This window comes from Amphiura filiformis, chromosome 17 (genome assembly GCF_039555335.1).
Source record: "Amphiura filiformis chromosome 17, Afil_fr2py, whole genome shotgun sequence".
Lineage (NCBI taxonomy): Eukaryota > Metazoa > Echinodermata > Ophiuroidea > Amphilepidida > Amphiuridae > Amphiura > Amphiura filiformis.
Window position 1 is genome coordinate 19431816 of NC_092644.1, and position 26516 is coordinate 19458331.

General features: G+C 39.8%; 1 protein-coding gene across 1 annotated transcript; it reads left to right on the top strand.

Annotated features, from left to right (window-relative positions):
• Positions 1–349: 349 nt before the first annotated feature.
• On the top strand, positions 350–25803 carry LOC140137034 (uncharacterized). The gene is made up of 6 exons (XM_072158694.1): positions 350–930; positions 9277–9989; positions 13212–14297; positions 15059–15160; positions 16540–16697; positions 25632–25803. The coding sequence occupies exons 1-6, from the start codon at positions 459–461 to the stop codon at positions 25801–25803; spliced, it is 2703 nt and encodes a 900-aa protein (XP_072014795.1). The 5' UTR covers positions 350–458.
• The last annotated feature ends 713 nt before the right edge of the window (positions 25804–26516 follow it).

A 26516-nucleotide genomic window follows, 5' to 3' on the forward strand; every position in this document is an offset into this window, starting at 1 on the left:
CTAATCATACTCCATTAGGGGCACTGAACAACCTGCCCCCCCCCCCAACTTTCAAAATACTGGGGTGGAGGAAGTTGGGTTGGGGCAATTGGGGACAAGTTTTTTTTTAAATTTTCATGCATTTATACAGTTAGGTGGGGAAAGTTTTTTTTTAGTGTTGGTGGGGAAAGTTTTTTTTTCAAATACTTCCTCCCCACCACCTTGAAGTCTAATGTTGCGTCCCTAGAACTCAGTCAACTTCAAGATTTAATTTATTTTGTAACGACTGGTACTAAAATTTTACTCATTCGCGAGCCCCGTGCAATATTGTTCACAACATGCTGTTAGTGTTACATGCATGCATGGAAAAAGTGTGATGACTGAATTAGTGCTTAAAACGGGGCTGCAAAATGCCGTAATAAGGTCATAAAATCAAATGTAAATTGTTTTATTGAGTCGTCTAACACCTCATCTAAACGATGTCGTTTCAAAGAGCGAGCGATCCACCTAGTTATAACCTGGACGTGAACGAAATTGCTGCGATCCTTCGGCAAGTACAAAGTGGCCAATTGACTTTACAACAGCAGCAACAACAACAACAAGCCTCCACTGTTGCAAATTCCGGAGGCGGAAACATTGGCTCAAATTTTAATCAACAAGGTTTGAGAACTGGCTTTGAAGAAGACAGTGCATTGTCTCTTATTCATAATAGCAATGTTGACAATCAATCAAACTATGGGCGTTTTTCGCAGCCTTTGCGAAGACCCGGACGCGCCCCTCGGCAGCAAAGTGATGAAGCTACACTATCAAAGGGTGCACTTCAAAAGCAAATATTTGCGACCCGATTGATGGGGGCACCAGTGTCTGTTGCAGAAAAGTTTGTGCAAAATAGTGGTGCTTTGTCTAACATAAAACCAAATCTAGCTTCAAGTCGCCCAGGGTTTGGAACAGGTGAGTTTTTGGGCAAAGAAGTAAAAATAAAAAGTACTTTTTTGGCAATAAATCCATGTTGTATAGAATAATAGGACTTTCTGAGAAAATCTAATCTTTTTAAATGCTCAATATATTATGCAGACTCTGGACGTCAGTTGCTGTCCCGGACCCGGGGCTAGCAGGGACTAAATATTAGGCAGGGACGCGGACATAATTTTAGAAATTGTCACAAACATACATGTAATAGGTATGCCAGGTGAATTCAAATTTGCCATCAAACTGCATCATTTTATATCAAATTAAAGCCCTTGAGTAAAGAAAGCCAACACTGAAAACCTTTTTTTCATAGCACTTTCCGTAACAAAGTTACATCTAGTCAAAGATTGACTTTCATCAAAAAGATTCAGCTAGCAAATTTCCCCAAAAAAGCATTTCGGTGTTGTTTCTAGCTATCTTAGTCTCATGACGATAGCAGTTTTTTCCAAGTGCGAGTCTCTCATCACAAAAAAAATCATATATTTGGGTCAAGTGAAGTAGACAACATATTTATACATGTAGGTTTCCTTGAGCAAGCGGTTCTTTTAAATTTCAATGTAAATTTATATTGCCGGTTTAGGCCATTTTGGCTGACTAGCAAATGTGTTAACTGACGTTTCCCTCTCATACCTGGTCATGTGTCATATGCAGACATGCCAACTAGTACGGTTAAAATGTTGTGTCTTAAAAAGATAAACAGCTGCAAGATTAGACTATCGACTGAATTACTGGTATCATTTGACCACTTTCTTGGTCTGTTAAAGTGGTTACCTACATCGTTTTTCTCTCGACTTTCGATGATGCATGCACATTAAAAAATATTATTTAATAGGCCTACAAGATGCTTTCGAAATAATTTTCTTCTGACTTGCAGATTTTTCATGCACATTTATATTTTTATTAACCACCTAATGCTATGTCTTCTGAGGGTATTTAGTTAACTATTTAGCTCTATTGGTGCAAAAGAATAAGCCTACAAGAAGGTTTCCGACCTCCTTTTACTTCCGACTTTCGCACCATGCATGCACATTAAAGAAATATTTAATAAGCCTACAAGATGGTTTCGAAATAATTTTCTTCTGACTTGCACAATTTTCATGCACATTAATATTTTTTATTAACCACCTAATGCTATGTCTTCTGAGAGTATTTAGTTAACTATTTAGCTATATTGGTGCAAAAGAATAAGCCTACAAGAAGGTTTCCGACCTCCTTTTACTTCTGACTTTCGCACGATGCATGCACATTAAAGAAATATTTATAGGCCTACAAGATGGTTTCCGAAATAATTTTCTCCTGACTTGCGGATGCAGATTTTTCATGCACATTAATATTTTTATTAAGCATCTTCATCTAACTGCTACACATGCTGTCTTCTGGAGGTATTTAGTTAACTATTTAGGTCTGCAAAAGAATAAGCCTACAAGATGCTTTCCGACTTTGTTTTCTCAATGGTGCAGCAGTGCACATTAATTAATTAATTAATTAAATAATTAAACATTTTGCTAGGCAAATCCAATAAAAAGAAACTCACTTCTTTAGCTTTCGCCATCTGGTCTGATGGCTTGATCACAAGTGTCTTGGTCCACTGCTTTTCCGCTGAAACGGCTTGTTGACATTTCCCGAAAGTGATGATGTTTTTGTTTTGAGCAGTGGATCGTATACGTGATCGAGAGAGACGATACCTTCGTCGCGGTTGATTGCTTTGGCCCCCTTTTTGCGGATTTGAATGGCTTCCCACATTAATATTTTTAATATTTTTCTTTAACCATACATAGACAACTGCTATACCGCTGGCATTTTCGGTCGGGTAAACGGGTACCGCCGAGATTACATTACCCGGTAGGAAATACCCTCCCGGTACCGAAATCAAAAAAAAAAAAAATTTTGAAAGTTTTTTATTTTTTCGGTTTTGTAGTGTCCTGGACCTAGACCTAAATGCTAGGATCATTCATGGTTGACCTAAAAAAAAAAATTAAAAAAATTCAAGATATTTTGTTATTTTTAATATGAAAATTGATAATTTGTATTCATGTCATAGTCTATTAATGATTTCAAAATGCATTCAAATTCAATACATTTTGAAATCATTATAAAATCATATAAAAATAACAAAATATCTTGAAATTTTTTTTTTTTTTTTTTTTTTTTTAGGTCAACCATGAATGATCCTGGCATTTATGTCTAGTCCAGAGACACTACAAAACCGAAAAATAAAAACTTAAAAAAAAAAAAAATTTTTTTTTTTTTTTTTGAAATTACGAGTACCCGGTTACCCGCCCGAAAATTGCGGCGGGTACCCGGGTACAAAATTACCCGAAAATGCCAGGCCTACCCAGTACAGTCTTCTAATTGACATTGGCATTAAACTATTTTAATTTTTTTTTGAAACATGAACAAAACCTGATAATGATGATGATGATGATGATTCAGATGATCAATGATTTTCTGAACTTAAAAGTTTTAACAAAGCATGCTTCTAACAACATTAGAAGTAACAAAACCCAGTGTTTCCAGAAATATATCAATTTGTTTGGTCTACATACTTTATCCAATTTCGTGAGGTCAAAGGTCACATACAAGGTCACAGGTCGTCTGAGGTCACCAAATCTTTTAATAATTAATTTTCAACTGTGCATCACATATCCGAAAATCAGCTGGATCGGTCATGTAATGTCAGCGTCATGGTTGGGTCATTTACCAACCAATCAGTGACGCAGGGTACAGTCATTTACTCAATATGTGCGTCACAACATACCCCGCCCGAAAATTGCGGCGGGTACCCGGGTACAAAATTACCCGAAAATGCCAGGCCTACCCAGTACAGTCTTCTAATTGACATTGGCATTAAACTATTTTAATTTTTTTTTGAAACATGAACAAAACCTGATAATGATGATGATGATGATGATTCAGATGATCAATGATTTTCTGAACTTAAAAGTTTTAACAAAGCATGCTTCTAACAACATTAGAAGTAACAAAACCCAGTGTTTCCAGAAATATATCAATTTGTTTGGTCTACATACTTTATCCAATTTCGTGAGGTCAAAGGTCACATACAAGGTCACAGGTCGTCTGAGGTCACCAAATCTTTTAATAATTAATTTTCAACTGTGCATCACATATCCGAAAATCAGCTGGATCGGTCATGTAATTAAGGAAATATGACGACTTTAAGATGGCTGCTTTCCATGTAAAGTATAGCAAAGTAGCACTTTCAATGAGTGATGACTCGTAAAGGAAGCATCTTTCTGTATTGATTTATTACTTTGATGGAATGGTTCTTTGGTATTGCCAAATTTGATTGCAAATTTGTAAGGTGGGCCCCTGAACCCCGGCTGTTATGTGCTCCCTCGCAATTATGTGTTCTACTTTTGGGGTTTCTAGGGTTGGCATGTATGCAAAAGGTACATATTTAAAAAATACGGTTTTAGGGTGCAAAATACGGATTTTTTACGGAAATCTGGATTTCAAAGTTGGCATGTCTGCATATGGTGGGGCACATTTGCGTTACAAGCACTGATTTTGATCATTTGTCCTCCTTTTCACTTAAATTGTTACATGTCTAAAACTATACATCTCACACCAACAAAACTATACATTTTTGGAAAGCTTATGTTCCTACATGTAGGAATCCAACTATGCAAAAATGAAGTTGGTATTACAGGGTGCGTAAGAAAATATATAGGGTGATATCATGAAAAAAATTAATATTACTAGTAAATTTATAATTTATTGCATTTGCTACTGATATGGAATACCTCAAATGTAATCTAATTTTGTGGCAGGCAACACTATGAGCTTAAATAAAATTTATACTTTTGCTATGTTATGAATGACCAAAGTGGTGATACAGGGTGTGAAAATATACGTAACTTCACACACAAAATGTTGATTACATTTTTGAAAATATTTTCTTTAGAGTGTATCCTACATTTATTTTAACTGCATATTTGGATTCCTGGGGTAAAAAGCTTTCCAAAAATGTATACATTTCCTACCTTGGGGTGTATAATTCTCAAGATACAACAATTAAAAGCCAAAACGCAATGTGACTGACAATCTTGACATTTGTGTGTAATACACATGTCACTTGTATGACCCACCCTAGGACCCCCGGGGGATGTGCGTCATGGTTGGGTCATTTACCAACCAATCAGTGACGCAGGGTACAGTCATTTACTCAATATGTGCGTCACAACATACCCCGAGGGGTGCGTCAGTGTCAGTCACTTTACCTAGGTGCGTCAATGGTTAGGTGCATCAGTGTCAGTAAAAATACCTAAATGGTGAGTCAAATTTTCGTCATGAGGACAGTCATAATCCTTAACATGTGCGTCACAATTTTGACGAGGGGCTCAGTCATTGTCGGCAAATGTCCGTCATTGTTTAGACGCACATGTGGGTCATGGTATAGTTAAATCCGACGCACCTTTGTAAAGTGACTCACCACTCCCGGGGGTCATGGGGTGGGTCATACAAGTGACATGTGTATAAGTGAATAGTAAAAATTGAGGTTCTTGTGACTTGCGGTTCTCAGTGAATACTTGTAAACACAATTAGATCAAATTAATAGCTGAATAAGATTAATGAATGATCAAGCTTTAATTTGAGATATGATTTGCAAGTATAGCATACAATTTGGCAATCATGGCAATGATATAATTTAAAATTCAAAAAGATGCCATGTCTCCCATAGAGAATGTACATACTCCTCCACCGCTTATCCTCCACCGCTTATCCACCAGGTTTATCTTCGTTAACATTTTGGTATTTTTCACTAATTAAACAAATTGGCATTCCAAATTGAGAAACATATTTGAAAATTAGAATAATCAGGCTGTATAATGAGCCCAAACTTGATGCAATTGGACCAAGAATAGCCCTGTGACAACAAGTTAAATCAGAAAGAGGAGAGAAAATGTAACGTCACCAGGTATTTTGGGGTCCCACCATAAGACACATGACCACCTACATGTAACAATAACAGCTAGTTCCGGCTGTACGTCCGACAGGGCCGGGCTTGGCGGGCAATATTTTCTTGTACATATATGTACATCCACGTCCCTGCCCCCTAACCCCAGGGCAACTGCCAGAAAGATCACAAAATGTGCATGAATTCTGAATCATACGGTAATATCAAAGAACCTGGATTCCCCTGGTAAATTACATGCAGCCATCGAATTAAGGATCTCAAGGGGCACAGCAACTTTTTCAGGGCAAGTTGATAGTTGCCTTGGCGTGAATTTCCATTGAAAAGGCGAGGCGGCCCAGCAACTTGTAATTACGGTATTCAAAAGGGCATCACAGCAACTGTTTAAAATTTGAGAAGGGCACCATGCATGGCAATTTCTCAATGGACGAAAATGCATACAAAAGATATGATAGATGATTTTAATAGCCTGAGGTACCGGTACTCACACCTCCGTCACTACGATTTTCACTGTTCTTCTCCGTATGAAGGTCGGATGGTCCAGGGTACACAGTATCGAATTTTATTTTAACTGTTCCTCACATGAAGATAAGACTTGAAAAGCAAAACATATTTTGTGCATGTGTGAAAATTTTGGGTACATTTGAAGACTGTAAAATGACTGAATTTGTGACCGTATGATCGTCACCATAACAAAAATTAATGTCTCATAGAGATAACACGGTGGCCATGGTGGCGAAGAAATTTCATTTTTTTGCTGTGAAATGCAGGTTTAATGGAGTAGTGTTATTTTTAACTCAGGAACATGTGAGTATTTATATGAATGCAGGGTGAACCTTTGAAACTGCGATGTGAGTTCACGGTTCGGCTGCCTCAGTGTGCCCCGCTTTTTGCAATACGGAAGTCATGGCCCTATGGCGAGGAAGGAGCCAATAGGGCCATGATGTGTCGGGCTAATGATTCAAGTGCATGACCCTGCGAAAGTATTCTTTTATAAGGGAACAAACCAAAAGATCGATGATGTCCTACATGTATAAACGTAACTAGTTTCGTTTCTCGGCCGACCCCCTCCCTCCCTGCCAGAAACGTAATAATGAAATGTTGAAAATTGTGGGTCGTTTTTTAAAGGTATACAGATAATAAATGGGACATATGATAGGTTACCCCTAGTTTCAACAATGTGGATGGATAAATAGAGCAAACATGTTCACAAAACTTGTGACACAAGTACACCTGCTGATTTCTAGAAACACTTTCTCAAACTTGATAATCACTAAACAGAAACATTAAACATAAAATACCATACTACATGTATGCAAATGATGATGTCTCGAAAACTGGGACCTAAAATACATACTACATTTTTGTATATGGGCACGGTATTGCTAAATTGGGGGATTTGGGGTTCCCATTTCAGTCATGTTTTTGGGGTCACCGTTTTCACGATTATCCTATAGGGCTTTAAAAAGGGTGGACCCAAAAACATTCATCCCTTATTATACATGTTCTTTGCCGTTTTTAAGATTAACCTAGTACAATCTTGAAAACGGTAGCCCCAAGACGGGAAAGGGGACCCTGTACACTACCACCTCAAACCCCTAATATACGTAAAACATGTTATTTGCGGTCAGTACACTTTTTGGTTGTATGCAGTTTGCTCAAGCATATCGATATACCAGTCCCTTGCCATTGTTGATAAACATTGAGGTCAACTCATCTATAGAGACGGAATAAAAGTGCATAGAGACTGGCAGCACTTTATAAGATAGATCTGTATATTGTGAAAGTACATTCAGCCCTCGAATTAAGGATCTGAAGGGGCACGGCAACTTTTTTAGGGCAAGTTGACAATTGCCTTGGATTTCCATTGAAAAGGCGAGGCAGCACGGCAATTTGTAATATTTCAAAAGGGCATCACGGCAACTGTTTAAAATTTGAGAAAGGCACCAAGGCAATTTCTCAAAAGTAAAGAAAACTCACGTTAGCAATCATGATAGATGATTTTAGTGCTTATCGATCATTGGTCTTCAAATATTGAAGTTCGCAAGTATACAATTGCGGAAATAATTGGGAAATTCCCTTTTATTTCAGTCTGTAGCTATATCGATTTGGATTAGGTTTATACTTGTGTGCAGGGTATACCAGAATTATTCTGTCCTTTCTAACACCAAAGGTTAAGGTATTTTCCTTAAAAATTGCAAAATATAAATATGCAAATTAGCTCATTATAATATATATGTAAATGCTACATCAGCATCCCCTGGACATCATCAGCTATCACCACAAGCATTAAGCATAAAGTCATTATAGTCTACTCTACTGATGAGCTTAATCATGTTCGCAAATATTTTGATAGGAACGTAGGCCTACATGTATACTACAAAACAGGTTTCCTTATTTGGTAAAATGTGCAAATTAGCTCATTGAAATATTTAGTGACTACATGTATGACTGAATGCACTAAAAATATGTTTTTAATTCAATGATATAACACAATAGATTTGTAGTTGTTTTACTCCACCAGACAATGATTTTGGGCAAAAAAAACAATTTAACACCATGGAATTTATAATCATGTCTAAGTGAGGGTATATATATGAATCCAACAGATATAAGAATTAATTGAAAATGTCCAGAAATCAAATAATAAATTATCTTAATTAGGCATAGTGTCCTTTCAAAAGGTCATGGAAGGAAAATAATAAATGTAAACAGTTAGAAAGTCGGCAAAAGTGACCTTGAGCTTTAGCATAGGTGTCCCTTCAAAAGGTCATAGAAGGGGAAATAAATGTAAATAGAAGTCGGCAAGACTCATCACAAAGGAGTGCACAAAGGGGTTGTCGGCAAAACTGTCTTCTGAGGTCAGCTTTGAGTTTAGCATAGGTGTCCCTTCAAAAGGTCATAGAAGGGGAAATCAATGTAAATAAAAGTCGGCAAGGACCTTAGAACTCATCACAAAGGAGTTGGAGTGGTTGGCAAAGTCCTTTGAGGTGCAGGGCACCGACGGCAACTTCTTTAGAGGGCACGGCAAGTGACTGCCGTCGGTAAAGGACATATTTTGAGGGCATTGCGGCAGTGGGGTTGGGCACCCACGGCAATATGCCGTCGGTGCCGTGGGTCAATTCGAGGGCTGAGTACATTGCACTTTCTGACAAAAGGTCACTCAGGCCAGACAGGACATTGTATAACAGGTCAGCAACCTTTTCAGCTGGTAATTGCCACTGGACCAATGCCAAATTCAAGCCCTGGTCTGTTTGTCTGTCTGTTTTACTCTTTTATGTCTATTTCAAATGTGCTTGCAAGTATTATATTTAATGTATTTATGTAAAAGCATCTGACAGCATGCTTAAATCTTTTCCTATCGTATTCTTGTTGTGAATTTAATCATCCAGGTTCTGCATCATCATCTTCAATGGGTGCTTCATCTTTTGGCCAGCAACATCCGAATGGTCCACCCTTGACAGACTGGAGACCAGGAATGCAGGAAACAATGTTTGGAGCCTTACAGAAGAATATAAGGCCATCCGTAGGAGGACGACAGGGAAACTTGTGGTCAACCCCACCACCAAGATTTCCAGGCAGCAATGGTCCATATGGAGCTTCCAATATAGGAAACCACTCGAACCAGTCAAGCCCAAGCTTCTCACAGACATCCTCACCGCAAGTATCATCATCATCACAGAGATCATCGCCACAAATCAACTCACCCGCTTCAGCAAGTCCCATAGCATTCTCTCAAGATACAGACATGCGGCATCGTAATTTAAACCTAGGGAGCTCTTCATTGTCTAACTCACCTTCAATGATGCAAACAGCACCTAGAAATGTCGGACCAGCTTCTAGCGCTAACTTCCGATCGTCAATGATCACTCCGTCCACGACGAGCTTTGCCGGAGTCGTAACCACAGCATCAAGTATTGTAGGAGGGTATCCTCACCGCGGCGTGGGGTTGATGGCACCGAGTAGTGTCACCACAAGCAGTTACCAACCTTGGCAGCAGGGAGCTGTGGCGGATGCAAGGAAGCGGAAGCTAGAAGATGAGCTTGCTCAATTTGAGATGCAAGTTGAACCCACCAAACAGATGAAGACTACCAAACAAAATCAGGTGAGACTTGCCAATGATGTTGTAAAAGATGTTGCTGAAGTTTGCAATATAACTACTGTCTATTTGAGTAATTATGTAATATTGATTCTGCTGGAGTGTTTTGTATCTAAACTGTTTTGGCGCTACATGTAGTTGAGCAAGCAACTATCAAATTAAAGTTGCAGCGTACTGTACCAGCTTGGCGGGAATTTAAATTTTCTGTCCGATACAGGAACCATCTTGGCAACTGGTATAGCTGCAGCATTTCATTTTGCAGTTTTAACAATTGGTACGATTTACAGCAAAGCTGTCAGCCTATTACTCATAAGGTATTATTGCTGATAGCGATCGATAAGCAAACGTGATGCATGTTGGTAACAAAAAGGGCTCAAAAGCTATCAAATTGTCACCACAACGGCGGATTTGAGCCCTTTTTGTTCCTTCACACGGCTATGGACAGAGTTGAGCCCAACATTTGTCACTGACCGGTGCCCCATAGCTGGTTTTAAGCAAGACATACTCGTAGATAAAGTACTACCGCTATGACACAACTTGATGGAGATACTCCTGGTTGCCCGCAAATAGATTCATCAGGATTGTCCATTGAAAATTATTTACATTGTTCTAAAACAAATCCAGTAAAATAGGTGATGTTGACATACCTCAATGACGTTTCGTACTGTATCACAGCACTTTCTCAAATTGAATGACCAGCTTTGACCTTAGACGTCTGTTGCTCCTGTTGGTAGCTGACGTAGGTGGCGCTGTTAGTAGCTGATCATAGATGTGCGGAAGGAAGTAGTTTCCACAATCCCTATTGAGAGTGTTAGCCTGCCCCTCTTTCGTATCCAAATTGATTCCTTTATATGCCTTCTTTTCTGTTGGTTTCAATGTCTTTTATCTTGGCTTCGTCCCAACCGATCACGTGATTGTCTTCAGCGACATGGTCCGTGAGAGCGGATTTTCTAGGGCGCTTTCAACCGATGTTTTTCTTTGTGCCCTGGTGTAGGGTTTTTCCGAAGCTGCGTCTGATTCAGATTTGTGCTCTTTCATTCTTGTACCAAAGAGTCTTGAAGTTTCACCGATGTAAGATGTTGGGCAACCTAAGCATGGGATTTCATAAACACAATCAGCTGTAGATTTGACGTCCCGTTTATCTTTAGGGTGAACAAGATGGTTTCTGAGTGTTTTGTGTGGCTTGAAATTTGCTTGGTAACCGTGCTTCTTAAAGATTCTCTTTGTCTTTTCCGAAAGACCCTGTTTGTACGGGAGGCACACAAAGCCGCGGCTTTTTGTTTGCGACTGATCTTTAACTACTGGCTTGCTCGGTTTTTGAACAGATTTAAATGCCCACTCTGGGTATCCACAGCGAGAAAGCGCTTCCTTTATTCTCGTTTCCTCCAACTCTCTATCTTTCTCCTCGGTGACAACTTTATCTTTCCTGTCCATAAGTGTCCGGATTACACTGAGTTTATGTTGTAGGGGGTGGTGCGATTGGAAATGCAGATATTGATCTGTATGTGTCGCTTTTCTGTAAACTAAGAGCTTGATTGATCCGTTGGGTTTCTTGACTATTAGTGTATCCAAGAAAGGAATTTGCTTGTTTTCTTCCGTTTCAAAGGTGAACTTAATATTGCCGGTTTTGTCTATTTGATTTAGATGCTCTGTGAGAGGCTCTGCGGACCCCTTGTTAACAATCTCCAACACGTCATCCACGTAACGTTTCCATAGCCTAGGTTTTATGTCAAGGGGGGCTGTGACGAGCGCTTCTTGTTCAAGCCACTCCATGTACAAGTTCGCTACAATCGGGCTGACCGGCGAACCCATAGCTGTGCCAAACCGTTGTTGATATATTTGGCCCCGGAAGGAAAAGTAAGTGGTGGTGAGTGCAAACTCGAGAACTTCCATGATGTCATCTATGGAAAGCTTAGTCCTTTCATTCAGCGTGTTGTCATCTTCCAGTCGCTTCCTAATGATCTTTAAAGAATCGCTGACAAAGAAAAACATCGGTTGAAAGCGCCCCTAGAAAATCCGCTCTCACGGACCATGTCGCTGAAGACAATCACGTGATCGGTTGGGACGAAGCCAAGATAAAAGACATTGAAACCAACAGAAAAAGAAGGCATATAAAGGAATCAATTTGGATACGAAAGAGGGGCAGGCTAACACTCTCAATAGGGATTGTGGAAACTACTTCCTTCCGCACATCTATGATCAGCTACTAACAGCGCCACCTACGCCAGCTACCAACAGGAAGCAACAGACGCCTAAGGTCAAAGCTGGTCATTCAATTTGAGAAAGTGCTGTGATACAGCACGAAACGTCATTGAGGTATGTCAACATCACCTATTTTACTGGATTTGTTTTAGAACAATGTAAATAATACTCCTGGTTGGTTTCATATGAAATGTGACCGTACACCACGGCGAATGAGCCGTAAATTCCTCCCCCGGTCAATTTTGTTTTATTTTGTGTTTAGAAAATATACATCATAAGCTTTAAAATGGTATCATTTGACTTCAAACGATATCCAGAATCGGGGTTATGGTTTGTTAAACTTTGCTCCTTCAACAAAATTATAGCTTTTTTCGTTTCTACATGTGTCACTTTTTCCACATTGCTGGCAATAAATATCAAACAGTCATAATTGGCGGTCATTTCAAATCATCAAGTCAACGAGGTTTAAGAAAGTTCTCTCATTGTTAATTGTTGGTTATACATACAGTACAATGCCTTGTAACCCACCACTTGAACAGGATTTAGCCAAAGCAAACAAAGACCAGAGCTATTAAAATTTCTATAGCCATCTAAGGTAGAAGCTTATTATCCACTTCAACAATAGGATTATTGATTGGTGTTTGACTATCAAAATGAGATAGATGTCGCGCCAGCTTAAGTTACCGATGATTACGACCTTCGTACACATTTTACACTGAGAACTCAGTGATTTTAACTCGGAATACAATTTAGGGAATTTACGGCTCATTCGTGCTGTACGGTCACAAATGTGTTTGGGGTGAGTTTGTACCAGGCAAGTGCAGCAAAATAGAGCTATAGTTATAACATTGTTGTTCTTTCTGCAGATATTAGATTATAGTAATCATTTATGTTATGTACTGATTTAATAAAGAAAATTCATAACTTGATATTGTGGTTGCTTTGTGAAGTTGATTTTGTGTGACAATTTTAAATCCGATACTGGTTATGAACTTATTTTGCTACACTTTTTTCTCTCATCTATAGGACAAAAGCAGGACATATCTAGGAGGTGTAAGCAGTGGTGGTGCAGCTGGTGAGAATTCAGGTCTCACCGGTGGTGCTGATGCATCGGAGGGATCCCCGTATCAATGGAGTACAAATTTTGTACATCCGCAGGATGAGGAGGAGGAGGAGGTGAAAGTTGAGGGAGAACGTGGGAAATATGATGAGATTGATGTTGAAGGTTGGATTGACTCTTTGGTTACGTACAAAAAGTCTTCAGAAGCTGAAGAAGATTTGTCGCAAAAGAGGAGTGCTTCCTCTGAAAGAAGAGGTGGTACAGAGTCTTCGAGAAGAGACAGGCGAAGAAGGCGAAGCGGTTCTCCTAGGCGTAGTAGGCCGGAGTCGGGTGACAGACGGGGTTCTACCAAGGAGATAAACCAAAGGGTAGGATCAGCAGGAAGAGATCGACCACGTTCCCCCATCAGGCGGAGATCGCGTCCAAGGTCCTCGGATAGAGATGAGAGAAATAGAAGATCACCGGTTCGAAGAAGAGCAGATAGGTCTCCTAGACACGAAGAAAGGACTCAGAGACGTGAGAGAGAAAGTAGGTCACCCAGGCATGAGCGAGGGCAAAGGTCACCGAGGCGTGAGAGGGGTCAGAGGTCTCCTAGGCATGAGACAACTGGGAGGTCGCCAAGACAAGACCACAAAAGAGATGACAAGTCAGTCAAAAGATCACCATCAGGAAGAGATGCTAAGAGGACAAACTTTGATGAATCTAATAAAGGGAACCAATCTGTACTGGAGAAGACAGCAAAAGAAGATACGAAGAAAGACCAAACCAATAGAGCCCGAGACACCAAAACAGAAGGTGAAGCAGGTAGAAGATCGGGACCAGGGTTACTTCAGAAGAGGAATGCTGGGGACGAGAAGAAGACTATCAAGATCAACCTGAAGTTTCAAAAAGGGAAAGACACACCAATCGTACCATTATCATCTACCTACCAGAAGGATAAGGCTGAGAAGAGTATGACAGGCGAGCAAGAGGCTGATAAGAGCCAAGAAGTCTCAAGCACAGTTGAGGATTTCACGGCTCAGAATGTCGGTGATGATAGTATCCAGCATCAGGTATGTATACATTTGGTACTTGATAGCAAGATGTTTTTTTGTGATCAATCGGATGACATTAGGATAGGGTCAATACTGTACTTAAATCTCCCCCTTTGCATCCTTTTGCCTTGGATTTATAATGCTTGCCCTGGGCTTATATGTTGGAGTTCATAGTTTCCCTCCCAAGTAAGAATGCAGCATCTGCAAAGTGCAAATAAATAACAAGACAAGTGCAGAAAATTGCATTTTTAACATGAGAAGTATTTTACATGACTCTGCTTCTCAAAGTATCTACAGTAACAAAAGAAGCAAATAATGCAGCAGATACATGTATGGTTTTGCACACCATTTGATATGTAAAAGGTTGGCAATCATGGAAACTGCTGAATTATGTTGCATTATATAGCATTTAATTTCATTTATGCATTAGCAAACATACAATGCACAAATAATATCTTAACATTTTTGAGGTAGATAATTATGTCTTCTCAGAAAGGTATTGTATACTATTTATGATTGTCAACAAGATTTGTTCCCTGTACCTATATACATTAGGTGACCTGTTTGGCTTGAAGTTTTCATCTCCAAAAGAGATTTTACTCTCTTTCTCTTGATCCCTAAATAATTGTCTGGCATTGATTTCACTCTTTGAAATTAATAATTTTTGACTCTTGGAATTTTTTTTGTTTTTTTACAAGATTCAAATTCCACCTTGGCTAAAATCATATTGAAGGCCTATGGTAAAATCCTAACCGCATTACCGGACTCTCCTTTTTCAGATCTCTCTCTTTACAAAGCTAGATATGAAGTCTTATGTCAAGAATAAGCAGATGGTTGAGTGGTTCTGCTACCTTTGCCAGATGCCCTGCAATGAGTCACAAGTAAGTATAACAGACGCTGCTGGAGTTGACAAAATAATGATGATGCTCAGCTCCTAGGTGCTTCGCTTGCAGAATTTCCATAGATTTCGCTTTTCAGCAAGGTCCCTTGGCACTTTGTGAGACCCTGCTTACCATGTGAAAACCGCCAGGGCAATGCGATGCGACATCCTGCTTATGTGAAAACAACCAGGCCACACCAGGGCAATGCGATGCGACACCCTGCTTAGCATGTGAAAACAACCAGGTCACGCGATGCGACACAGCTTGTTCAATGAATGAAGTGCAGATATTTCATGACATGATTCAGTTATCCATTCAGGACCCCACAGGTATTTACGGAGAACACATGCTACATCAGCAAAAAAGGTGCTGGAACTCTGATCCGATAAAAGGTACTGTAGACCTTCATTAGGTACATAACCAGAGTCAGATGACATGCAAGTTGCTTTGAAGAAAGTTCAGCTATGGACACTTATCACTACCATGTTTCAGTTTCAGCTTTATTTACCAAAAGTCATACAAATCAAAACATATGTTATTGCAATGGGGGGTTGACCAAAAAAGAGCATAAGGCTCGTACATGTTTGGCCACCCATAAAGAAACATATGAAAGGCCTAAACTTAATTAAATACATTGTGCAGAGAAAAGATATTATGGAGCGATAAAACTACAATGTGCAAAATGAGACTGGACAACATAGGTGAGACAGACAAGCATGTAGCATTTATAGTGGTCCAGACCTTCCATTACCAATTCTCAGCCAGTATTTAGCTTGTGCTTTGTACAAAAAGCAGTTTGAAAGCTTCACAATCTGAGGAACTGGGTCAGTTCTACTCCCACTGCGGTGAATGTAACGATACACCAATGATGGATGTACTGTTGGTCTGGCGCAAGTGAGATTGAGGAAATCGCAGTCCATATACCAACAAAAGCAGACGATAACTGGGGCCAGCCATCTACACTTACACTTGGTTTAATGAAATAAACATGAGCGAATTATTACAAAATTGGTATTTTCATGTTTTTTGATATTTTGATGGAGCAAGCGGATAAATTTTTTTCTTGAGAAAGTAGCTCTGCTCCCTTCTTCGGTGGGCACATTAACAACAAAAAGACTATTCTGTAGAGTGTAATATAATTTAGTGAGTGATGAACTTACAAATTTGCAGCTTATGATATGCAATGTTTGTGTGATCAAGAACAAAATAAACATTAGTATATACATGTAGTTGCAGATAAGTAACAAACGTTTCAGAATCGTATACCAAAACACCTGATGAGCCATATGATCTGTGATGTGAAGAGAATTCATCAGTGAACAAGCTATGCAGTCATCAATCCAGAAACTTAAGTTATTTCTAACATTCTTATTTTGCAGGGCTACCAGAATCATGTCATCGACAAGAAACACAAGGAGAACGTAGCGAAAGCTATGACCAGTTCAGGGAAGCCGCTGTTTATCAAGTACCTGAAGACTCTCCCAGAGGTACCAGACAAAGGAATGAAATCACCGGCAAAAGACCAAGCCAGAACTACGTTAGTATGGGTTTCTCTTCAAAAGGAGGCTGATTTTTTTGTTGATTTTTTTTATTTTTTCAAAAAGTGGATTTTTGCTTTGTATTTGTCAACTTGTTTTATTTTTCATAATTTGTCTTGATGTATTAAGCGCTTTTTCCCAGACTCGACAAAGTCATAGCCAATAAATTCCAGCACAATCGCAATCTTCTGGGGAGATCTGGTTTGTACTAAGATGTGCATATCCAAAGAACACAGAGACAGCTGGGGATTGAAACACTAAAACTGACTGTGAGCTACATGTACAGGTAATGGATTGCAACAGTGAGAAGCGAGTGCATCAGGGACTACACTAAACCTGTACTTCCAATATGATGAGAACTGGACATGACAGGCGGGATTCTGAGGATAAAATGGGATTTAGTCTTGGATCGGGGAACTGGGAGTTAGGCTTGGGCATCATCAGTCTTTCGCATATCGCGGCCAAAAACATATCGTGATATCACCATCTGACAATATTTTTATCCATACATGCATGACCAGAAGTTCACTGTTATACGGGTGCAAAATGGCCCGGCAAGCAGTGAAGCAACAAGAATACAATTAAACAGACTGTACAAAACATACTTATTCAATCCACTGCCATCATTCAAAACAGCTTCTTTATATCCGAAACGTTATTAAAACCAGTACACCTGCCATATTTGTAAGTGCAATCTACAGTACTTCCGAGATTTCACCACAAACGCCGCCATTTATATTATTGTGCAATAAACAGTTGGTCGTGGGCAGAAGCATGGATGGGAGACCAAGTATCACAGACTGCTGCCTTCCTGAGCATTGAAAATTAAGTTGGTCGTGGGCAGAAGCTGGATGGGAAACCAAGTATAAGTATTTTGCCTGTCACTTTTTCTACATATCGTCATCGCGATAAGGATTTAATATCGCAATATATCGCAGGGTGCGATATCGCCCAGCGCTATTGGAAGTACAGTGTACATGTACCTGTAGAAAACATCATTGAGGATTGATATAGATCGGTCACTTTGCTCTGCTTGCAGCAATTTGGGGATTCTAACCTGGACATGTGCTGCAGGAGAGAGGGCCAATTGCACCGGCCTCTATGCTAATCCATCCAAATATGCTGTTAGTAGCCAATGAAATAGCGGAAAGAATGGAAAAAGGACTCATTGGGTTACCATAGATGCCATATATTGTAATGGGATGTCGTACAAGTCACCTGTGACATCCAAAACTGTTAATCGGATGCAAGAATGAGTTAGAATACTAAAAAAAAGTAAAAGCAGCAAAGCATATGTGTGAGCAGATGCGATTGGAGGTTATGAAGTATCTATGGTTTGTTGCTGATGAAGTGTTAGTCAAAGCTGCAATGGAATATGGACTAATAGTTGAGGGAGATGTCATGGCTTGATATGTTGTAATTGTTTGTTATGCCCCCTAACTACCAGAAACTGCTTATTGGATGCCAGAATCATCTTCTCATTTATAGTCCATTTGACTGCCTTGTAGCAGTGATGTCAGTTCGTGCTCCAGTGGGCGCAGTATTAAATAGTGATTGTGTACTCGAAGAATTACCATGTTTACATGCGTGATGAAAGGTAGTGCACCTTTATACGCAATGCACAAAGTAACTGTGACAAAGTACTGATGTTGACTATAGGCCTACTATAGTACATTACATAGCACAGATGGTTAAAAGAATGACTGATGACATGAATGATTACACAGCCGTGACGTTAGTCACGGCTGTGTCTTTTTTCTTACAGGTTCTTTCTTCTTTCTTCTGCCGACCACTACATTTGCTCTAGCACTTACATGCTTGCACCGATTTTGGCCTAACTTGGTCACAATGATCATTGACCATGCCCCTACATGTCACATGAAACTCGTGGGGTCAAAGGTCAAACAGGGGTCATAGGGGTCAAAAACGTGATTTCAACTCAAAATGCTTCTTCTCTCACAGATTACGAGGAGAGTGACACCACTTGCACACATGCATTGTTATTAGCCAGTGTCTATGGGGTCCTCACAGATTTGGGGTCAAAGGTCATTAAGGGGTCACTTCCGGTATAAAACGAAAAACCTTCAAATTTTTTATTTGCTAAGAAAAACATAGGACAGTAACGGTATGTTCACAAATAAATTGTAGTTACTCTGTGCATTTGTGGTATTTTTTCATTTAGGGTCAAAGGTCATTAAGGGCTACTTCGGTATAAAACGAAATTCCTTTAAAATGCTTCTTCTTCCACAAATTACGCATATGACAGTGACGCCACTTGCACACATGCATTGTTATTACCCAGTGTCTATGGGGTCCTCACAAATTTGGAATCAAAGGTCATTAAGGGGTCACTTCCGGTATAAAACGAAAAACTTTCAAAATTTTTTATTTGCTAAGAAAAACATAGGACAGTAACGGTATGTTTACAAATAAATTGTAGTTACTCTGTGCATTTGTGGTATTTTTTCATTTAGGGTCAAAGGTCATTAAGGGGCTACTTCGGTATCAAACAAAATTCCTTTAAAATGCTTCTTCTTCCACAAATTACGTATGACAGTGACGCCACTTGCACACATGCATTGTTATTACCCAGTGTCTATGGGGTCCTCACAAATTTGGAATCAAAGGTCATTAAGGGGTCACTTCCGGTATAAAACGAAAAACCTTCAAAAAATTTTATTTGCTAAGAAAAACATTGGAGGGTGATGGTATATTCACACGTAAATTGTGTTTACCTATTGTACATGTGGTATTTTTTCATTTGGGGTCAAAGGTCATTAAGGGGTCACTTCCGGTCTGAGACGAAAAACCTTCAAAATGCCCCTTTCTGCCACAAATAACATAGCAAAGTGGTGCCACTTGCACCCATACATTGACATTAGCCAATGTCTATGGGCGTTTTATATATTTTGAGGTCAAAGGTCATTAAGGCGTCAAAACACGGCTGTGTTTGTGGTCTTAGACCACAGCTAAGTCTAGTTGTTATTTTCATCCAAGTATTCATTTGTGGCACCACCAGATAATCAGACAGTGTCTTCATCATTTAATGTGAGGAATAGAGTGTCTTTGTACTAAAGATGGGCTTGTGCAGGACATGGTTCTATCTGCTAGCAGCAGTGGCTTCAACTTGTGACCACAAGCTTGCAGGTATGAAGCAGTACCTATAAGTGGTGTCATTTCATTGGGCACTCGCCACCATGGTTTATAAATGGGATACCGACATATGCAGGAAAGGTAAACAGATTTGCTGTGCAGGATGAGGTGGGTAGTATTAGACCTTTAATCTCACCAGGATTCTAAGAAGACAGGCACATACAGGTGAAAGATGGCAAACCGCTCACAGCTTATCATCCTGAGGAGGAATCTGGTCAGAATGCTTATCATTAGAAAGAGATAGACACTCTGACATTTGAACCTTTGCCTTACCTTCTTACAACTCCAGGAATGGTTTTCCATTGACTCTTCTTTCAGCAGTGTTTTCTCCTTAGGGGCGGTTTGCCAAAGTACCCCTACTTATCTGCGTTGGATATTTGGACATTTTGTAGGGCCATCCTATACCATACTTGCTCATTTTGAGCATGCAATACCTCCTGTTCTGCAGATTGGATCTATTGAGCTCTGCATTTCATTTCAGAACATCGACATGATTAGAGGAGATCAAAGGGTATGAGCAGATTAAATGATCTTGTATGTCTTATTTTAAGACAGTGGTCTGCCAGAGGAAGAACCTGCAAGGAGATATGTTATCTGTCCATCAAATGTTTGCTAGGATATTATGAAGGCATGGTTCAAGCAAAACAGAGAGCTACACTTACCCAAGAATCCTCAGTGTGGAAAAATCTTGTGGTTGCCTGCTCCATGGCTAAACCAAAGGATGATAATGATGATGATCATCATCATCATCATCGTCATCATTTGCTTCAGAGTGAATTGGCAAGGATGGTTGTGCTTTTGCAGAATGTAAGGTATTTGTCATTTGTTTACCAAACAAACTGTTGGAGGTACTTTCATACTTTGTATCATATGTACATTTTTTTGTTGTTGGAGTGCATCACCTGGATACTAAGAATTATGACACTGAGGATAGCTAGCAAACTGCAGACCCATGATACTCTGTACTCGAAGTGCGGGAGAAAAGAAAGTATCGTCCTTTAGACTTGAACAGTCCTGATGGATATATATGGCCAACTGTTGATTGGAAGATTTCCTAGCTTGCAGCCAATTATTTGCTTTCACTGTCTTCAAAAAGCCAAGTGATGGGGTTTCAAACATGTGCAAATTTCTTGTCTTCAAAAAGCCAAGTGATGGAACTTCAAACATATGAAAATGTTGATTTTCCATACTTAAATTTGGAGCACACATTTAAAGTGTCCTCCTTTGAAGGTGTGATACACTTTTCAAGATGGCAGCATAAGTGACTTGCTGATATGCTGCCAACGTGGATGAAAGAAGGGTGGGTGAGAGCTGGCAGCCTGGCCTGGGGCAGGAGGTAGATGAGTTTCAAAGGAATTTAGAGACATAATCATCATCCAATCAAAGATGCACCTTGTTTTTCAAGGATGTGTACATGATACAACTGCACAAAATAGCTTGTGCAAGAACCAACTTTTTGATTAAAAATGGACACACTTTTGGCCTTTGTGGGCTTACAGAAGGCCAGGCCCAGTGTAATACCAATTTCTCCTGTTACCCGTACTTGTTGACAGGTCTGGATGAAATGCTTATATCAATTGGGACATCTGTAGATAAACAAGCAGACAAGCAGAGCAAGATGTCATGTTGTTGATGCAGGACAGCAGGAGGTAGTCTAGGTGAAAGATAGACATGCAGTATACCAGTGCCAACATGTACCACGGTTGTTTGATGTATATCGAATTGTCTTCATTATTAACTAAATGCAAACTATAGATGGCGCTATTTATCCTAAATCATATTTCTTTATTTGGAAGGAGTAGGTGATTAATACTGCCATTAAAATAACTGGAATAGGTGAAACAAGCAACAAGGAAATTTTATAAACATGTTTTATCAAACAAAAAAGGAATTATTTGTAATAACAGCTTGAAAGAGTAATTTTCAGTTTCTAAATAGCGCCACCAATTTTGTCATTAATAGATACATTTTATATTCGAAAAAGCTTTAAAAATGCTATAAAAGTGAATACTTTTGTAAAAGAGGGGAAATATAAGTTGAGAATGACTCAAAAGCATCTGTAAACATTAGCATGATATCACATTTAGCTGTTTAAGCCTAAAATTTGGTTGTACATGATGTTTTGTTTGAAACACTAATAAATGATCCCATCAAACAACCGTGGTACATTTACTCTGTGTTAGGAGGGTTCCACTCTTCCCACTTACTTTCAAAGCAGACCATTGGATGAGCGTCCCATTGATGGAAAGTGATGGCAGATAGCACTCCTTATTCTTGTGATTTGAATTATCAATGTTGGTTGTTCTGTTAGCGTCACATGTATGTGCATTGTATTGTACCATGGTGCATGTCCAAGGGAGTGGCATTTGAAATTTAAATTCCCGGTGTGGTAGATTAAGGTCATGTCTTCCACAGGGGGTATATGGATTTCAACTGGAATAGCCCAATATTAAAATCATCCAAGTCTTCCTCAGAGATGCATTGACATTGGTGTAACTGGAGTGTACAGTGTAGCTTGTCACAACAAATGTTTGACTATGACTTTTCTAGCAAATGAAGATGTGGAGACAGCAGTGGCGTAGCCAAGGGGGCAGCTGTCCCCCTGTAAATACCAGTGCAGGGTGATAAATAATTGCAGAATTGCGGGAACTTGGGAAATTATAATGGATACAGAGTAATAATTACATGATGCTTTATTTGAAATATGATACTAGACTTGTTCGTCCGTCCTAGGTAGAACCCCCCTTCTTGCTCATAATGCTTTATTACTGGCTTTTAATTGTTTTGTGTACAAAATAGATTGCTTAAAATTGAACCCAAGTTGTCTGAACATTATTCTGAAGTAATTAAATATTAGGATTAATACAATGCAATTATCCAGCAACTGGATCTCGAGGTGGTGGGATGAAGCAGAGCTAACACAACAAGAATGGGATTCGGATGATATGGGGAAAGACCGAAATGTGTGTTTTAGAATGCAGGAGGAAATCCAGAGTAACTGGAGAAAATTTCTAGCTGTGATGATGGATATGGATTCGGATTGGCAACCATGCTTATTTCAATGTATTTCTAATAATGGAATGAATTACATTTCTGTTTTAAAGTTTGAAATTTCCAAACAAGACTATTCATGACTGTTGCATTTTGGGTGCAGGAGTAGTAAATATCTCTTGAAGTGGGAGTTCAATATTAATTACTCTCAGAGTGCTACATTGTTTAGGAATATTATTTTTAGCTCTAGCACTACTTTCGGGCTCTAGCGCTTCGGTTGAACGCCTTGCGCTACACGCTCGAAAAGTCCGTGAGGGCCACAGACTGCGGCTAAGTAGCTCTAGATGACTGCCAACCTTGATGTGTGGCAATCAGACAGACATGCCAAGGACTGAACTGGATCAAGCATTTTTTTCTCAGCAGTCAAGGAGACTTCATTATCTGCAAGCAAGGGACTGTTCCAGATGCTGAGATTTGTGGCCATCTGACTAAGCTGGCCTGGCACCTGCATGATATCCTTTGCTGTGCTGCATGAACAACTGGTGGTGATTGCAGCTTGAGAGGCTGGATCTGCTTGTATCAGCTACAATAACCTGTTAACGGTCACCACCACATCTGGAATAATGAACTACATAATTGAGTTATGTGGCCCAGGGCATGTCAGTCTAGACACCACCTAAGTCCAGACATGTATACAAGTATACAGGAGTGTGATCTATAAGGACAAGGTCGCCTACCAGTTGACCAGGCTAACGATTGTGGACCTTTACTTACCCATCTCAATTGACCCATGACCTATATGACAGGAACCAAAGCATGAGGACAGCATGCTTATGTTTAGTGGCAATATCTGGAAACCACATCATTGTCGCCAACCTGATAAACTGGGCACCCAAACAGGGAACAAGAAACCCTGGTAGACCACCCCTTACATTTGTAGATGTACTCAAGCAAGACACCGGACTGGAACATCTGACCTGGGAGTGGCGATGCAGGACAGGAGGTTATGGAAAGCTGTCGTGGTTTGGGAAAACCACCCAAAATAAGCAAGTAAGCAAGCACATCATTGTAGGTTGTGCTGTGATATGTTTCAGATTCGTAAGCAGGACACTGAACATCCAGAAATGGATCAAAACTAGGAAGATTAAGCGAGAACTCAATACAGTTTGAAGTGTAAGTTTTAGCAGATTTGAAGAGATTCAAATTGTGAAGAACCTGATCGGCGCATGTGACTCCAGATGAATGCGTGGCTCCAGATTTCACTGTTATCATGCACCTGGGCTCACAGTTGGACCAGCCAGATTGACCATTTTTGTGGTCCACGAGGGACTCGCCAGGTTTGAATTAACCTGGATGATCATTTGTGTGTAGTTAGTGCAATTTACCACTTGACACCGGACAAGTAACAGCTGGCCAATGCTTTCCATCTCCCTATTTCCAATAGGAACATGCATTATTGAGTCGTAACACCAGGATTTACCCAAGCTGTGAATGGCAGTAAGAAGTTGGAGCAGGTGATAACCAGGAGAAGAATCTACCTCAAGTAATATGGAAAACACTCCCCCCCCCCAACATGTGAAACTATTTTTCATTGTTAGTGTGCTAGGAAGTGTACCTCTGCTGTTCCATATACATGTAGGGGTAATTGCGCCTCTTATTGAGTCACACCTGGGGCAGGATGTACATTTATTAATTTTATTTATAACATTCGGCCGAAGCCAGGTTTAAGCCCAATAGTGCTCAGAGGCTACTCAATTCAAGGGATGCCATCCGGATATGACGGGACAGGGATATGGGAAGAGGTCCAATTTTAGATGTGTGGACGAGCATGGATCAGCAACCAAACTCACATGTGGCACCACTGGGAATTGAACCCCAGCTACAGTGATGAGAAGCGAGTGAGAAGACCACCACACTAACCCGCCCTCCCAATGTAGGCCATCTGTTATATACACAGCCATTCTATAGCACAATGTTCCTGATTTAGAGTATAGATGTTAAGTGTATCAGGATTTTGGCGCTCTGGTTGGGTGCTTGGATTTATTGTTGTGTATCGGTTTAATACTCGTAGTGACTCGGGACCATTTTATGTCATTATCCATTACCAGCATTTCTGTATATCTGCAGAATAATATACTTAGGGAAGAAAGCCTCGTTTTAGATGCAGGAGGAAATCAGGAGTACCTGGGGAAACCTGTGAGACCACCGGTGCCCTGGCAGGGTATTGGGCCTGGAATGTCTGCAGAACAATATACTTTGGGAAGAAAACCTCGTTTCAGATGCAGGAGGAAATCTAGCAGGGTATTGGGGCCTGTTGTCTATTGTCTATTGTTTGGAACAAATGTGGTTCAATTGCCAATTCTGCCAATTGACAGGAGCAGTGGGATTTTTAAAGCCATCCTACATAATCCATACATTGTAAGTATCCCATGTAAGTATTGCCAAAAACGCAACTTTCTGCCGTCTCTACAGTTTGTGGCAGAGAAGAACGGCAGTTGTTTACATTTTGAGAGCGTGCACAGCGTAAACATGGAAGTGGGGTTCTGATTTGCTGATTCAATTGTCTGACAATCATAACAAGAGACTGATAATCTGATTGGCTGATTACGTTGGTTTGGTGCGCTTGAAGTGTACACAAAACTTTGCGTATGTTGCTCATTAACAGGATGCCCGCTTCAATCTGTGCAAAGGACTGCCGTTCTTCACTGAAACCAAGTGTAGTATAGGAATTTGTCTTAATTTTACTTTAATCAATTTCGGTCTGTTTTTTGTTTTGTTTTCAATTTCAGAAAAGAAGCTGATAAAAATGTGCAGAAAAATTGCTATGAATGTCGCCAGACCTATACAGGGAACCTACAGGAGCATTTGATGTCAGCTGCGCATCAACGGGTAAGAGTTGTATTTATAGGAGCTAGGATTAATGTGCACATACATGGCCATACTGATTCAAGTCATGTTTGATGTGTGGCTATACTCTTTTGAGCTTGTAATAGGCGAGACTCGTAACATCATGGATCAATTTATGGCATGCACGTTGCAAATTGTGTTATGCATAGTGCGTTACCAATGCATTTTATCAGCTCTTTTGCATGTTAAAAGTTGAGCATGGTATACCACAGGAGCAAAGATGTTAAATTGGAGGCAGAACTTTTTGAATGTCATTGCAAAGAATGCCAACAATTCAGTGGTAACTGTTCGTTAACGAAGCCTAGATTGCTAGAAAGCGTCTCTGGTATATGGACAAATGAGGGCATTACACTTTATATATGAATACCTGAGTGGAAGAAGGGCCCAACTCCAATTTTTTACAAAATGAGTTAGACCCAGCATTTTATTGCCAGCAGACTGTTCTTCCTTGTGTGTGAAAGATGAGCGAAATCCACTCTCTAAATAGTCTTCCCACGTACACTTTATCATTGTTTTCATGGAAGAAAGGCCCAACTCCATGGAGTTGGGCCCTTCTTCCACAAATATAGGGTTAAAGGGGAATTTTGTTCATCCATGAAATCTGCTTTTCACTACGATAAACTTTCTTGCTAACATATTACATGCTTCTATTTGTGCAATTAATGGATAATTATCAAGTTTCTGCAGCTATTTATAACACATCTGCTTACGGAACTGGCACTTGCAGTATATTAGTGGAAGAAGGGCCCAACTCCAGCTCGTATTAA

What these genes read in the sequence shown, in the direction of transcription:
- LOC140137034 (XM_072158694.1), top strand. Translation starts at nt 459, where the DNA reads ATGTCGTTTCAAAGAGCGAGCGATCCACCTAGTTATAACCTGGACGTG. An exon ending in TGCCCTGCAATGAGTCACAA is followed by an intron (nt 15,161 to 16,539) that starts GTAAGTATAACA and finishes CTTATTTTGCAG; the next exon opens with GGCTACCAGAATCATGTCAT. An exon ending in AAAGACCAAGCCAGAACTAC is followed by an intron (nt 16,698 to 25,631) that starts GTTAGTATGGGT and finishes TTTCAATTTCAG; the next exon opens with AAAAGAAGCTGATAAAAATG.